At 44.6% G+C, this 17,297-nt stretch overlaps 1 protein-coding gene across 4 annotated transcripts in view; it reads right to left on the reverse strand.

Moving 5' to 3' along the window:
• Positions 1 to 439: 439 nt before the first annotated feature.
• The window catches only part of DUSP22 (dual specificity phosphatase 22), a 69,833-nt gene continuing 52,975 nt past the window's right edge, over positions 440 to 17,297 (reverse strand). For 3 of the 4 annotated variants that reach the window (XM_033114285.1, XM_033114283.1, XM_033114286.1), the window contains 4 exons: positions 15,651 to 15,700; positions 5,820 to 5,894; positions 3,254 to 3,425; positions 440 to 2,796 (listed from right to left, as the gene is read on the reverse strand). In XM_033114285.1, coding sequence (XP_032970176.1) covers positions 2,614 to 2,796; positions 3,254 to 3,425; positions 5,820 to 5,894; positions 15,651 to 15,700 — 480 coding nt within the window. In that variant the 3' untranslated portion in view covers positions 440 to 2,613. The remainder of the gene's footprint in view (positions 2,797 to 3,253; positions 3,426 to 5,819; positions 5,895 to 15,650; positions 15,701 to 17,297) is intronic. The other variant, XM_033114284.1, reaches the window with a different exon arrangement.

Raw genomic sequence — 17,297 nt, forward strand, 5'->3', positions numbered from 1 at the left:
ATCCCCTCTAGCCCCTGGATCTAGACAAGGAAAATTTAGGAAATTGGCTTAAATTGCGCTTTGAGCCAGTCTGTGTTTTTTTCAGATTAAAAGCTGAATATGGAATCAGAGCAATTGCGTTCAACAACGGGCAGCCAATGTTTACCAAGCGCCCGGCTGCATTCCCTGTGAAACGCAGCAATCCCAGGGGTGCCCTGCTGCGGAGGAAACTCCAAAACCCAGTTTCTTCCTGCGCACACTGAGGATCGATTTTCCTCCCATGGACAAATTAACGCACTTTTCCTAGTGTCTACTGCACTACCTTCATGGAAGGAAACAATAGCCTCTAAAATAAAACCAGCATTACTGTTGGAGGAGCAGGCAGCGAATTCACTTCATGACTCTCGTAGACAGCAAGGTGTGACGTCCACCCCTCAGCTAAGGAAGAATGCATCGCACATGAAGTTAAATGGGGCCTTTTATTAACAAAAACATGGAGCTTTGGGAAATTGCTACCATGGAGAACACAAACCATGGATAAAACACACACCAAGAGTTATGTTCCAAGCTGGGGAATTTAAGAACACACGATGCAGCACAATCGTCATGAGAAGCAATCATGATTCCTAACCAGAAACCAAAACAGTGCAGCAGGGCTCTTGAGATTGCTTTAAAGGCATTAAAGATAAGGTGAAAGAAACAACCATAGTAGTGAAATTAAGGTAAAAATATATTCTCTTGCTAAAGAGTATCCTTAGTTCTCAGCATGTAATAACAGGATTATATATGTATGTATTCAGTTTAAAATGAAAACCAAACAAGTTTACAAATCACTTCTGGATACTTAAACTCTAGGTTGCTTTTCTTTTTGGCAGCACCCGACTAAACTCTGTGGCTTTGCAATATTTCAGAAACTTCAGGTACATTACAGTCTTCTGAGAAAGGCCCAATACTTCAGAATTCCCGGTGTGGCTGTGGAGAAAGAACATTACTGGCAACAAATATTAAAACAACATTTCAAGATCTACAGGAATATATTCAGATGTTCATAAATGTATACACATATCAGCATTCAAGCTGATATCCTAAATACTTTTCCAGTTAACATACTTACACTTCTTTTTGGTTTAAGGAAAAAAATGTACTTTATAGGCAAAGTCTTTCAGCTGTACATGGATAATTCTATGACCATGTTTCCTTTTCTTTTAGTATTTGGGGCCTGTACGAGTGTTTAGACTTCGTTCTTCCTGGTCCCCAAAGAGTTCACCTGTGACATACCCTCTAAACGCATGGGAAACGGCTCTTTTTATTCAGGGTCTCTCTTTGTGGTAGAATCAGAGGGATGGACTGCAACATGTCTTTAGGGTGAGGCCAAGTGCACTTTTTGATTCTGTGGCTCTGCGTGCTTAACTCTGAGTTGATAAAAAGGGCTGCACCACAGATAGCTCACAGCACGCCAGGATGTCCACTGGCCCAAGCTGCAAACTGCAGGCACTCCCTGACCTGCGGGCCTAGGCCCGAACATGGAATTTTACCCACCAGAAAGCATTACTGGAGCCCAAGTCAGAAACTTTAAATAGCTCAATGATATTGATGCTTTCCCTTTGGCTTCAAAAACAATCATAACCGAACATTTTCAACTATGAGGCAGAATTCATTGGAATAACGAAAAACACCTTTTCAAAAAACATTTAATGAGGTAGCTGAGATCAAATATCAAATCCACAGCATACACAAAGGTGCTTAATAAGTGCTCAGGCATTTTTAAATGAGTTTTTAAATGCAAACTGCTACAGTGCCTAATGAATGCTCTTTCTTCCCAGTCCCGGAAGGTGCATGCAGACCTGGAGAAGAGGCCCATGCCGAGTAAGGACACCAAAAGGTTGGGAGGAAGTGAGGCTGACAGAAAGAGAAAGGAAGGGTGCTCTGGGTGAAGGGTAATGCTACCCATGGAACTAAAATGCAGTCAGTGCCACAGAGCACAAACACCAAGTAGAACTCCCCCAGGTACCTGACAGGCTGGAATGGGGGCCTTGCCTTGAGGCAGCAGGGAGCCAAGGTGTGGGGCACTCTTGTTGAGAGGGAGGCAGCGCTCAGAGCACCAACTCCCCCCCATACACACACCTTTCAAGGCCCCTGGAACTACCCTCAGGAGGCAGCCGGCCCCCTGCCGCCGCGCCACGCCACCCTGGGTTCTGGGGGCGGCTGCTGCTTTCAGCTGCTGGCCCTGAGTCCTCCTCACTGTCCCCACAGGCATAGGCTGCTTCTGGCTGAGCAGCATCTCAGAGGTCAGCTTTAAAGCCTTCCTCTGGAGTCTTGGAAGAGGGAAAGGTGGAGTACCAAGGCAGGCAGTGTGGATCCTGTGACTGTTCCAGCTCCAGCACTGTTCACACACTAACACGCCCACAGGCATTCACACATGTGTGCACACACACGCACGGGCTGCACAGCAGGGCACCCTCCAGGCCGGGTGGCAAGCTTTGGCTGGGCAGCGGTGGGCTGAGTGCAGGGGCCTGAGGCAGGGCTGGGTGGGGTCCTGGGAAGGAGCCTGGATCACCTTCTTCGCCACCCGCCCTCTGCTGTCCTCTGAGGCAGCAGCCGTCACACCAGGGTGCCCGGCAGCGGCAGCGTGGCTCAGGTCTCTGTGGTGCAGTTGCTGTAGGCCCGAGGAGGCAGGACCTGGCAGCTGCTCCCCCTCCAGGTGCCAGGCTGGGGCTCTGTGTGCCCTTGCTCTTTATATTTACCCAGAATCTTCTTGGCTTCTTCTGTATCCCGCAAAGGGCTCTCTCCATACTCTTCCTTCAGCCACTGCCGGTACTAGAGATGTTAGAAAAAAATAAACCAAAATGTCACACACACACCTGCATCTATGTAGGCTTTTACCTATTACTTAATGATACAAATTGCCTCACATAAACTGGGAAATAAATAGCTCTGTGGTTGGCCAGCCAGTATCAAACCTTGCCTCTTCAATATTTTGGCCCAAGGACATGAAAGCAAGTGAAACGGCCCTTGACCCAAAGGGAAAGAAACAGAAGCCAACACGAGGCTCAAGGAGATGGTAAAGGGTAATGTCCCGTGGCTGTGGCTGGTCAACAAGGGACACGTGATGACCTCAATGGTCATGTGGCAAGGGAGGGGCGGGAGGGGCGTGCTTGGACCAGATGTCCACCATGTCCTTTCCCTCTCCAACCTCCATGCTGCTGGAGTGTACCGAAGGCCTGAGGCATCAGCCCAGGCACTGCGTCCAGGCTCAGGGCCCCAGCATAGTTACCTGGTGGACCTCGTGCTTGTCAAAGTCCTGGAGCTGCCGCTGGAAGCCCAGGTTGGGGTTGGCGCATGGTCGCCCAGCACGCACGGTGTGCAGGGCATCCTCCCAGCCAAAGTCAGTGACAGTCATGACGTACGCAGTCACCAGCGTCACACTCCTGGAGACACCGGCCAGGCTGTGGGGCCAAGAGCACCCAATAGGCAAAGCACGTGCAGGCCCACACCTGCATGTCCTGACCCACCTGCAGCAGGGGGTCCTGCGGACCTCGTTTTAGAAAGTCTCCCTGCGCTGGATTGCGAGTGGACAGCAAGCCAGCATGTTACTTGGAAATTACTCAGAAACACACTAGCTTCTATTACACTAGAATCTGTGGCATTCTTTATCTGTTTTAGCCTCCTTTTTTATGGATTTTCTGCTGGCTAAGGCTCTGGACACTTCACTGTTATGATTCTCTACCATGCCTGATCTCCTCTTCAGAAGTTCCCCATTTCCCTGGACAGATAAAATAACCAAAGCACATCAAAGGAACTTGAGGGGCCTGGGATCTATGCAAGAAATCCACTTACAACCTGCAGCAGTTTAGAAGGCTTTACTTTTTTAAGAAAATCTGGCTTTCTTAGATATGTAAGGGCTAAATCTGTAACTGAAAAAAAAACACCCATTAAGTACAGAAACTCTTACCAAACATTTTGTTCTTTTTCACATAACTAAGCAAAGCACCCCAGTGGGCATGCTCCACGAGTGCTCTGAGAGTCAGGCTCAAGGCAGGCGCTCTGCAGGCAATAACAGTCCATCACCTGCACCAGCCTGAGTGAGGACACATTCTAAATGCTAATGCAAATTACGGCGGTCACAGGCTGTGCCGTGTCAGTTAGTGTTCTAGCAACGGTTCAAGATGGGGAAGTGTAGCAAATTTCTCATTTCTAGAAATGCCTACCTTCAGATTTATACAACTGTATGAAATACTAATTCCTACAATATCAGACCTACACATAGTTAAATAATAATAATAATATAATAATAATAATGACAGTAATAATAATAAACTACTCTCAAGTAGTGACTCTTCCCTAGGGTTTTATGTCAGAAATAATGAGGACATATCTTTAAAAAGAGCTGCAAACTTGGAGATTCTAACTGTCCAGGAGTCCTAGGAGCCCAGGCAGAGGACTTCAAAACTCCCCTTTAAATGGCTCCAGCTGCACCGCATATATAACATGTTCTAAAACAAATGTAAAGGATGTTACAAACCTACAACTTGTATTTATAACATGTCCTACTCTTTTCAAAAGTAAAATTTTAAAAATCACACTATTTCAAGAACTGCATAAAACTGCAAAATGCCATTTTTGAAGAAATCAGAGTATCTAGTGTCCCTGCTCCCGTACTGCACTTCAGGATAGTGGCCCTTAGAACAAATGCCAGTTTTCATGACTGGCTGCTCTGGATACCAGGCAACGGACCCCTCCTCAGTCAGGGAAGGGCAGCCACTGACCTCAGCAGCAACATGCCCCAGGAGACTGGCTTTGCGTTTCCAAAGGGCTTTCACTGCAATAGCAACTTCTCTGGGAGAACTCAAAAAATTGTAAATTAATATCAAGCCTCATTCAAGATCAAGAGGGCCCACGTTCAGCCTGCACTTTAACAGACAGCAGCCTCCAGAATACTGGCTACTGGTTCCCCAGACAAATTAATTATGTTATTAGGAAGAATACTGGAGATAATAAAAATGAGAGCCGAGGGGTGGCCGGTTAGCTCAGTTGGTTAGAGAGTGGTGCTAATAACACCAAGGTTGCCGGTTTGATCTCCATGTGGGCCACTGTGAGCTGTGCCCTTCTTTAAAAAAAAACATGAGCGCCCATACTCACTGAGAAGTTCCTGCGTGCCATCAGTGCTCAGCGCTTTCTGTGTGCTGTCCTTGGGTTATGTGTCATAACAGCTTTCTTTGCACAGTATGTATGTGTGTGTGTGTGTGTATGTGTGTGTGTGTGTGTGTATCTACACATACAAAATATAGCTGCATGCAGGTGGATAGCTGTATATATATTGTTTAATTCTATGTGTCTATTCAGATCTTTCCAAAGCGAAGTAGTAAGCCAAACACTCATAAAAGCCCCAACCTATAAATGGAGAAGAGATGGTCATTTTTCTAAACACCCACATATGTAATCAAAACTGTCCAGAAAGAAACAGTGCTTTGAAAGGCCACTGAAGTTTCCAGAATGAGCTACAAACTATGCACCCTCTCTAGAAGACTGTTCTGACGAACGTTAGAGGTAGCTGGAAAAGGAGTTTCTGCTGTCCAGTAACCGGGACATCCTTACAGAAATCCTAACTGTGAAAAATGAAAATCCTAAGTGAAATGACAACAAAAATGTAGGGTTCTCTTTCAGCAAAAGCAAACAATCACTAACAAACAGGAGGGTTCAGGTGGGATGTGTGTTTGAGGTTTAGGGGGTAGAGAAAACTATTAGGATATGAAGTAATTATTCACACACAGAAAAACACCTGATGAGAAACCAGGCTGAGCAGAACATGCTAAGCTGTTATTAGGAAAAGGCATACATACCAGTGTACAAGACAGCCCTCTCCCCTGAGTCGGCACTCATGAATGAATTTAATACTTTCTTTGAAATGTCTTGTCCTGGGGGGAGAAAAAAGAGAGAAGTGGCATTTCTCTACCCAACACATGATGAAGAGAAAAATCCGCCTGAGGTTTCTCAAAAAGGTCTCAGAGCCCCACAGCTTCCCACAGGTCATACTGTCCTGTGGGACACTGCAGTTGCTTCGTCTATAGAATCCATCACACACACTGAAGCCTGGGGAGGGCTACCCACCTTCTGGGCTTTTCAGAATTTCTCTGCAAGGAATCCCTGAAACACGCAGTTGCCACTGACTGGTGGTGGCGGTGGGGCGGAGGCTCAGTCGGGGACCCTCAGCGGCCCCACACTGAGGACCTGAACAGCAGTGGTGGAAACCTGCAGCCATTCGGGTGAGGAAGGTGCCCGCATCACATAGGCTCTCCAAGCCTGAAAGCTAGTTCACTTGTGACAATCTGAAAACCTAACAGTGCTCGTCCACACTGGCCTCCCTCAACTTTGTAGGTACTGCCTGCGTGTCATGGAAGAGCTTTGGGGAAATGACAACTGTAGCTCCAATACCTGCTCGGTAGCTTAGTGGTTGCATGGCTTTGGGAAAGTCACTTGGCCTCACTTATAAGTGGGAATGATGTTTTACATGGCACTATGTATGCCTTACAAACTCTGAAGTCCTCTCTGACGATGAAAGCAGGATCCTCCCTGCTGACCCTTAGCTTTGTCACCAACCCTTTCTCCAGACACTTATTTGTTCATTCAGCATGTGTGCACCAGCACCACTCAGGTTCTGGGTAGGCCGGTGGGTTAAGTAGAGATACTTCAAGGGGACTTACAGACTAAACGCATTTCAATGTCCTGTCTAGCTTATAAAGCAGCACAATATCTAAAGTTGCCCACGGACTAAATTCATTGCTGTAAGTGCTGACTGAGTACTGCCTGTTTACTAGGGACTCCACTAAGCTGCAACAGATTCAGAGGCAAAGAAGATGTAGTTCCAACCACACCAGCTAGGTCTACTGTCTCAGGCAGGATGACAGGGCAAATGGACTTACTAAGAATGGGAAATTCAGATGTAGCATAACAAACACAGCCAGGTATTGCCTGCAGAAGAAACTCAGCGACCTAAGTGTAGGTGCCCAGAGGGATGAGGGCAGGCAGGCAGCAGAGGAAGTGTAAGTGTGCATGCATACATACTCGGCCTACAGCTAAACACAAGGCCTGCGGCTGCCACATGTGCAAAATCCCAGGGGTCCGACCCAGGGACTCCAGACTCACATGAAATTTATAACTAACAAAGCATTACAAGACACACTTCTGTTAAATTTCCCAGGGACTAGATATAAACTAGTATAAACTATAAATGCTCCTAGATATAAACTTACAAAGTGACTCAGGGCATTGCAACTGTACTTCCAAAGACTGGCTTGGGGGAAAAAAAAAAAAGAAAAAAATGATTCCTGCTGTAATCCTGGAATCTGAAGTGTTCATATGAAAGAGTCCTCAGAGCAGGGCTGTGGAGCAGAAACACACGACAGCCAACAAAGCCACGTGGTGGGGTGTGGGCCCTCGGCTGGTGTGGTAGCAGAAGCGGTGCTACAGACAGGGTGTGGGATCCGCACTCAGCTTCCAGTCCCAGAGCTAAGCCCTCCCTACGGAGCCTGCGGCCACTCCTCTGGTGCTGCAGGACACCCCTGTATTACTGGGGCAGCACATTGCCTGGTCCCTCCACACGCCCCATCGCCCCTCCAGCTCTGGCTTTGGGGAAGGAAAGGGAAAGTTGCATGGTGGGGACTTCTGGAAAAGTTTTCCCTTCCTGATGAAAGGAAAGCTAGCTATCTCTGCCCAGGCGTCCTGCCAGGGAACTGGGAGTGAGCACCATGCGCAGGGCTGTGTCAGGCGACAGGCCCCCGGAGTGCAAGGGCGGAGTGCAGGGTGCAACAGGGACACAGGGAGCTGCTGCCCAGGCCTGGGAGCACCCACCTTCTGGCTTCTCGGTCAGGGTGCTGAGTAAATAAACATCCTTGTAACTTACAATACTGCCAGTCAGATATCCTGTTACTGATAGCCAAGTACCATCTACCTGATATCAGCACCTAATTCAACAGTTTTAAACAGTGAGCTTCTCGCATAGGAGTGGCTACAGGCTGCCTCTCAACCCGCTTCATGGTTTATGCGGTGAGACTGATCCTTCTCTGCAGGCCACTGCCTACGGCCGGGATGGGGGTGTGTGTGGGGGGCTTGACTAGAGACCCCAGAACCCAGGACACAGCCCTGACTGGAGGCCAGCAGCTGAGGGGTACCGCGGGTGGTACACGTCTTGGTCCACTAGCCAGCTACACTAGGACATCCAGGGGGTCTGGAGAGGCCTCTCCATGCCTGCAGCCCATGCTCGTGCCTGTCCCTTGTGGGTCTTTCTGGTCGAGGAGAGCTGCATCTGAGACAAGACAGGCAGGGAAGATCACAGCAACCAGAAAAGGAAAGCAAACATAGAAATCAATGACGGTTGCCGAAGTTAACTGAGTAAACCACAGAAGGCTGCGAAGACCACTCGGTGACATAAAGTCACCAGTGCTCCACCAGGCAGGCAGACCGTGGTGTCGGGGGGACATGGGTGGTGCTGTGGACGTCACCAAGATCTAGCAAACATGACAAATGAACCGCTTTACTGAAACTTCTGAATGGGAACAACTTATATCCAACGTTTATACCCACATGTCCCAAACCATACGCGTGATGAAACCTGGGTCTTAAATCTTATGCGGTGTACCTGGGTTCAAGAGTCAGCCTTGCCCCATCTCAGAATAAGAGAGTGGGGGTGTGGATATGGTCAGCAGGGTAACATCCAAACTTGCCAGAGCCCAGAGAAAGTGGGAAGGGGCTGAGGAGCCAAGGAAGTCGTGGCGAGGCACCCTCCCTAGTCCCCCACCACCAGCACTTGACTCTTTCTCTGCATCAGGCAGCAAGTCCAGGGAAAGCCCACGGGCAACTGCTGTCCACCCCTGTGTTGGGGCTCAGAGCCAGGCAGACATCTGTAAGAGGGCCACTCACAGCCCTCAGGAGCACAGAGATACCAACAAAGGGACCACTCACAGTCCTGCCATGAAACTTGACTCACGAACATATTAGGCATGAGGCCAAGCCAGGCAGACATTCCTAGAAATGCCTTTTCCAAGAAAAGCCAGGAGGCAGGCGTGCTCACGACTGCTTTGGTGTGTTGCAGGGAGTGGGGGTGATTTCCAGGGAAGCTAATGACATAAGCCCTAGGCCTGGTCATTAAACCCCCTCCCCCACAGTGGGAAATACCCGCGCCTCTGGGCCTGGTGTTGCGCAATCCTGCAGTGTGAAGCAGAAGCACAATCTGAAGCAGCATCCCACAAGCTGTTTCAATGAACACAGCTTCCCTATTCTGCTCTTCATTTTGTTTCTTCATTTTGTCCCTTTACTTCCATACAGAGACATGTGGGATCAGTGCTGTCCTAGGAAAGCCAGCTGGACTGATCCAGAAGGAAAGCACAACCTACACGTGAGTTACAAACACTCAGTAACGCCTGCTGCTGACACCCCAGAGGGGCACCCAGGGTCAGGCCGAAGGGCACTTCACATGAGAGATGTCCTACGTAGGGGCTCAGCAAATAGCCCGGCAGCTGCCACTGCCCCCTTCCTCTTCTTCCTCCTTAGTTTGTGCTGGGCCAGGGCATCCCTCTCTCTGTCCAGAGGCCAAAACCAGGACCAGCCAGGTCTTGCTGACCTTCAGAAAGGATGGCAGATGGATCTAGCAAAGCCACACCACACAGTGCTCATTTTTTGAGGCTGAATAATTTCTTCTGACTCCAAGACTTTGTGGCTGGGATCCCCTGTGTGAGAAAGGAGGCAGTCCTATCCTGCCGAGGAGGATTCTGCCTGAGTGAGCAAAAGCCCAGAGGTCTGACCAACAGCCCTGCACGGCCACTGGGCTCAGCCCCAGCCAGCTCTACTGACGGCAAAACCACAAGATCCAGGATGCTTCTCCTTTCCCGCAACAGAGTATGAATACGTGTGTGTCCACATACACATGTGCGCATGACAGCAGAGGAGAAGAAACAGGGAAAGGCAAGCATCCTTACATTTCTTTTTTCCTCAGAAAGGAATGCTTGGGGGGAGAAACAGTCAATGAGTACATCTTCCATCTGGCCCCAGGCTCTGGAAGGTGAGCTCAGATCAGAGAGCTGCTTCCTCCTGGGGCAAAATCAGTCCAGGCCCCCCAGGTCCTGTCCAGGCCTCCTCCACCTGGAACACTGACCACGAGGCTCGGACCCCACCCAGGAGTAAGCCAGAAGGAACATTCTTCACCTAGACAGACATTGGTAGGGGTGTTGTACCAGTGACACCACTGAACACATAATATTAACTCACATTTCTCTCAGCGAGTCCCCAACTTTTATAACTTTTATATTTTCTGCACTGTCAACATTATTACAAAATTGGGGGAATGTGTGTACCACACTTTTCTTCTAAAATTATTTCATTTTTACATAAGTTTCAGGCACACAACATGCTTATTTGACATCTGCATGCACTACAAAGTGATTACCCTCAAAAGCCTAGTTACTATCCATCACCATATAATTGACCCCTTTCGTCCATCTCCAACCCCCTGCCCCTCTGGTCACCACCAATCTGTTCTCTGTATCTATGAGTCTGTTTTGGTTTTGTTTGTTTATTTGTTTTGTTTATGTGTTTGCTTTTTAGATTCCAGATAAGAGTGAAATCATATGGCATTTGTCCTTCTCTATCTGACTTACTCCACTCAGCATAACGTCCTCCAGGTCCATCCATGTTTTCGCAAGTGGCGAGACTTCATTCTTTTTTATAGCAGAGTAATATTGCATTGTATCAATGTACCACCTCTGCTTTATCCATTCATCCACTGATGGGCACTTGTGTTATTTCTACATCTTGGCTATTGTAAATAATGCAACAATAAACACAGCATTTTTGAATTACTGTTTTTGAATTAGTGTTTTCATATTTTTTTTGGATAAAAACCCAGAAGTAGAATAACTGGATCATACAGTTGTTCTATTTTTAAGTTTTTGAAGAATCTCTATGTTGTTTTCCACAGAGACTGCACCAATCTGCATTCCTACCAACAGTGCACGAGGATTCCCTTTTCTCCACATCCTCGCCAACGTTTGTTGTGTATTATCATTTTGACAACAGCCATTCTGACAGGTATGAGGTGATATCTCGTTGTGGTTTTAATTTGCATTTCCCTGATGATTAGTGATGTTGAGCATCTTTTCATGTGTCTATTGGCCATCTGTATGTCCTCTTGGAAGAAATGTCTATTCAGACCTTCTGTCCATTTTTCAATCAGGTTGTTTGTACCTTACTTTTCATTCTGACAGATAGGTTATTTAAAAAACAAGCTACAAAAACAAAAAAACCAAAACTTCTCTGCCATCTACTACAACATCATTTCACAAAGAATAGTTCGACACAGAAAACACTAGGAGGACATAGCCCAAGACTAAAAATAGTTCTTTAAGCTAAATAACGTAAGTGTTATGAGAGATGCAATGCATGTTTTCTGCGTATTTCTCATTTCTATAGACTGCAAAGTCCTTAGGAGTCATGTGTGCACATGCGTGTGCATCTGTGTTCTCACGTGTGTGTGCACATGCGTCTCTGTCTGGAAAGGCCACTCAGGGCTATCTAGCTCTGATCTTGCAAAACTGCTTTTTTAAATAATGAAAACAAAGAAAACTATAAATAAGAGAGTACAGAAGACATCACCTAAAAGAAGAAAAATACACAAAAAGATAGGAAGGTAGAAAAAGGCACGGAAATTTTACCAATATTTTAAATATAAGCTCTCTATGTTGTTAATGTCTCTTCTCTTCACAGTAACCTCAAGAAGTTCAGAGATCTGCTGGATTTGCAGAGCACTGGCTGTCACAAAGGGTCTAACCTAACGGTGCAGTGCCATTCACTCCACAGCAGAGACCCAGCTCCCCTGGACTTGACAGAGAAGATAAAACAAGATAAATATTCCCTTAGTGAGCTCTAAATACAAAACACCAATTTAATGAACATGAAAATAAGAATGAATAAAATAAGCTACTATACATCTAACCATTCACTCTCAAAAGACATTAATACTCCTTACTTGAAAAGACAGAAAATGTAATCTTATTTTTGGAAATGCTTAGTGTCCATAAAAAAACACTTTATTTATCTCACCTAAAACTATACCAATTGTGTGAGACAGGTATTTTACAGTGAGAGAAAGAAGGTTAAAATAACTTGTGTAAGAAAGCACAGAGAGAAAGCAAAAGCAAATATTTTCAAAGCCTTCATTCACTAACCCATCCATCGGCCACTTGGAGAACACACAGTGTGTCCATTTGATACAAACTCCAGGATTCCTCCAGTTGTGACAAATCATGCAAAACGCACCCACCTGGGCCTAGGGTTATTATGACTATGAGAACTTGAACTTTCACATTTCCTGACTTTTCAAGGCAACGGGGTTGGGGGAACTGAGCTAAAATTTTAGTGTGTTCATGTTATCTCAAACCAGGTTTCTGCATATTAAGTTCCTGGAAGAACAGATGGGGACTTTGTGAGCATTAAGGCCAAAACAGAAAATTGACCTTTCTGGGCAGTCTGCAGCCACTGAATGCCAAGTGAAAGCAGTCGGTCTCAAAAGGCCGCATACCTCGAACTAAGCGTAATCAGCAGGAAGATTTCCTGTAGGCATAGACATTTGTGGGTAAAGATTTAGAATGTAAAGTCTTAAATTAGATCCAAAGTTGGAAATAATGTTTAAAATCTGTCTGTTTAAAATGATAAGCAACACAGTCTTTAGAATTCATTTTGTTATTAAATGTAGGAACTCCAGACATCAGGAATTACAGCGGCTATACTAATGGACCACTAGTTCTAACTGGTACATTTTCCAAGTGATGGACATGACTCCTTTCACTTTGTAAACCACAGCAGGAGGACTTGTCTCCTGACCAGCATATTAGTTGATGATATAGAAGTGAAGGTTCATTTTAGCCTTCATAGACTCCTAATGTTTGCAGGCTACCAGAATGGAGGTAGGTCATATAAATGGAGTCAAGTGTTCTGCCTGCTAACAGTAAGTTAATAGTGTGGTGATACCATGAAAGCACACTCACTGTCAGAAGGCATATTATGCTTTCCAGTGAAACGTTTGTCAAGCCATTTCACTTAACACACGAAGTACACTCAAACTTCAAACTTCTCTCTATAATCTCCATAGTACTTCAGTAAAGCAAGAAATTTATAGAACCATAGACATTTATGTGCCCAAAGCCTTACTTATACACACATGTTGCTATTACTAAGGGATTAAAAATAAATTTCTCCAAAGAAGTACGAGTGCCCATGTACATAGCTCCCAACAGCAGAGTCCCAGTTTTTTTGCCTTTCGATGAGTTATAGTCTTGACTTCCTTTTCCAACTGAAACAGAGCAGGACTTTACTCGAAATAGCAGCAGTGGTGCCCTGTTTGCATGGTTCTCTCTATCATTAGCCCCGACTATGGATGCTGCAATAACTACCTCCTGGAAACTGGTGTCCCACGCTACACTTTCATGCAGATACAAGGAAAGGGTTAAAAAGGCAATCCACACATTTTAGCAACATCACTACACATATTTGGGACAGAAGAGAACTAAGTCAAATCTTATGGGTTAGTCCTCAGGCCCCAAGGTGACTGGGTTTGGGCTGATTCTGCCAGAAGGTTTGACCTGAACCATGAGACTGGAACACAGACGAGTGGCTGCTGCATCTTCTGTTACCCTGGTCTTTCCACATAAGCACGTCTTCCAAGTAAATGAAGCATGCCTCCTGAGCACCAAAACTTACTTGCAATTACCTATTTGCAACTCTCAAGATACAGTAACATACTTTTATTTTCCATAGAGTAAAACTATACTCTTATTTTCAAAGTGCTTAGAGTTCACATAGAACACTTTCCCTACATGATCTCATCTCCCAAAACTGAAGTCAGGTCTTGTTCAGATGAAAGAATTGAGGTTTACATGGGTTAAAATGACTTTCCCAAGGTAGATGCTGCCGGTTTTAAATCTGAAAACTCTAATTCTATGTCTCTTGCTTACGTGTCTCTAGAGCACAGGACCACTCAGTGCCCAGTCTCCACCGGGTAAGTCAGGGATAGTATCCTGGCTAGCACAACTGGGCTCCTGGCAAAGCTGAGACGTCCTGGGGGCAGCTCAAGTACAGTGTTCACCTGTCCTGACAACAAATGCCCAGACTGTGTTATGGTTTGATTCTTCCAAAGAGTTCAATTGCCAGTCAGGTATTGACAAATTCCACAGTATGTTGGAATCTCAGTTTGAGATAAGAGCAAGGCAACCATTCTGAAAATAGCCACCAAAACATGGGCAGAAGACTGCTGTGGTGTTCAGAGAAAGGCAGTGCTCACTTCCTTCCGTACACACCATGCCCTTCCAACCACTTCTGTTTCTTGACACGACTAGTAACCAAGGAAGTTCTCTAATGCTTCTTCCCCTCCTTCTAGACCTAAGCTACTACTGTTTTCCTAGTGATCTTAGTAAAATCCTTCCTCCACCATCCTCAATCTTAAAGATTGACTTTTCCTGTGAAATGATGGAGACTCAGTGAGGAAACACAAACCCCAGGCAGGACGTATTTGCCACCACTTCCAACCTGCCCCTGTCTTTTCCTGGTCTAACTCTATACTCTAACTCTATAGCGCCTGGGATCTGCTGGATGCACTGAACGGCTAAGCATTGTACTTCTGCCCCAGCCTCGCAGCCTGCAAGGTTAAGAGCCCTGCTTCAGTAAAACTTTAACCTAGTCCACGTCATGGTCTTTCTGGGTCACTTCTGGAAACTGAAGAGTGTGAATATTAAAGCCATAACTGTTGTGGGTCTCCAGAAGCCTGACCCCGATTCTGCCAAAGCCTAATCCTATGGGTCTCCATACAATTGCTGTGATCTGGAAAAGACAACAATTAGGAATTTCTCTTCATAGGGAGAAACAAGAGTTAAAATGGCATCAAAGATGTATTCAGCTGTGAGGAAACAGAGGATTGGACTTGCCTAAATCAGAAAGATCTATTCACTCAACTCAGACAGGCTTTAGAAGTATAAGTACTTGAAAACTAATCTGAACTGAGATATGCTGTAAGTGTAAAAAAAGCCCACCTAATTTTGAACACTTAGTAGGAAAAAGATGTAAAATGTCTCATTTAAAAAAAAAATTAAGCACACACGTGGTTGAAATGATAGTATTTTGCATATACTGGATGTACATATATTTAGTAATAAAACATATTACTAATTTATTATCATCTGTTTCCTTTTTCTTTTTTTTTAATATAGCTCCTAGAAAATTTAAAATTACATGTATGGGTTGCATTTGTGACTCATACTCTATTTCTACTGGACAGTGCTGTGTTCGACAAAACCCAACAGCTTCTTTAAGGGATGGCTTCTAGAGAAAGGATGAACATGCTAATGATTTGGTTTCAGGTATCATTTAAAAAAAATGACTCTTCTTACAGACATGCCATCAGTTAGTGCTGTACAGCAGGACTGGCAACCAAGGAGCGCGGCTCCATCTACAGTCTGCCCAACTCGACACACCACCTCTGCGGGCCTCACGGTCTCCCCTGGAAGACAGCAGCTGTGTCAAGGGTCCCAGCAGTGCGCAGGATGTCACTGTCCTTTACCTGTTTAACTAGAAAGCCCTTTATTCATTTTCAGTATCTCCAAATAATACAGGAAAACAAACAAAAAACTTACAGGTTTTGAGATGGTGAATCCGCTGCTGGAATGCACAGGTATTTAATCCCCTGTAGAATGATAAAAAATAAGATAAAATAAAAAGATGATACCCAGTATAGGAAAATATTTAAAGGAACTATTTACTTAGGTTAAAAAAATAAAAAATAAAAAGGAGAAGTTTTTCACTCATCTTTTGTTGCCAAGGAACTGGGGAGAAACTCTTTAATTAAGGTTCCTGGTTACTTTCCGTGGCCATGCTCTGGTTTGGAAATAGCTTGTGGACAGGGTATATCAAAAAAGTGAAAGAATGGAGTACTTTCCAGTGAATGGCAACAAGTTTCAAAACTATCATCTCAGATGCATCTTCACATATGCCACATCTTTTTATCTATTTCATTTAGGATCCACTGTTAGTGAAAACCTTAACACAGCGACTAAAAATGATAACATTATGTTACAGTTTTCTGTATCGATTTTAGTATGAGAAGAATTACAATTTCACTGATGCCCTTCATAGGAGCTTTTACATATTGGAAACAATTTGATTTATTTTGCTTCCTTTTTTAGAAGATAAAGTTTTGTGTACTAAACTAATAGAGTTTTTTAAAAAGAATGGACAGCTTGAAAAAATCAAACTTCACATAGTTCTCTATAAAAATGTTGATGTAAATTCATGCTGCACAAAAATCATGCCTAATATGAGTTTTATTAAAAACATGATTGTTTCTTCTTCAGAGAGGCTTAAAGTATAGCTTAAAAAGTCTTCACTGTCAAGTAAAAAATATGAAATCTAGAAATCTCAGCAACCTTTGCAAAAGAATATGGCTTCATGGAGACTTAGAGAAACTATTTATTTATTTATTTATTTCAGTTACAGTTGACTTGCAACATTATTTTATATTCGTTTCAGGCGTACAGCATAGGGGTTAGACATTTATATAATTTATGCAGTGAGCCCCCAGGTTAGTGTAGCACACCACACCCTGGCGCTATACTTAGTTGTCACAACATTATTGACTGGATTCTCTATGCTGTACTTTACATTTCAATGACTACTTGTATTGTATGTAACTACCAATTTGTATTAATACTTAATCCCTTCACCTTTTTCACTTAGTTCGCCAAACCCCTCCCCATCTGGCAACCACTTTTAAACCCTTCCTCTCTTGACAGCCTAATCTCACAGACTCTTGCCATCATGTCATGGTTAATAAATGTGTGTTTGTGTGCGTGTGTGTGTGTGTGTGTGTGTGTGTGTGTGTGTTTGTAGGGGGTGGGGTAGGGTTGGGGGAAACACATCAGAAACTAGAAAAATAACCAACCTAAGAGAGTAAATGAAGGACAGATATGTATTAGGTTAGTGCAAAAGCAACTGCGGTTTTTGCAATTATTTTTAACCCTTTAAACTGCAATTACTTTTGCACCAACCTCATAGAATAATGGTATAGACAACCATAGGTCCCTCAGCAGATAAAATCATAACATAACATGTCTTCTAGAATTATTTGTAATTTTTTGCAGTTGGTCATTAAACTTTTACTGTTAATGCCTGTCATTGGGAATTTCTGTGTTGGACTTGCTAATATAGTTCCGTAAAGAACATCTAAATTTGTGTCTACCCCCAACCCTGACAGAGCTCCACATTCTGACGCTTCCCCACACTGT

Source organism: Rhinolophus ferrumequinum, chromosome 9 (genome assembly GCF_004115265.2).
Source record: "Rhinolophus ferrumequinum isolate MPI-CBG mRhiFer1 chromosome 9, mRhiFer1_v1.p, whole genome shotgun sequence".
Taxonomy (NCBI): domain Eukaryota; kingdom Metazoa; phylum Chordata; class Mammalia; order Chiroptera; family Rhinolophidae; genus Rhinolophus; species Rhinolophus ferrumequinum.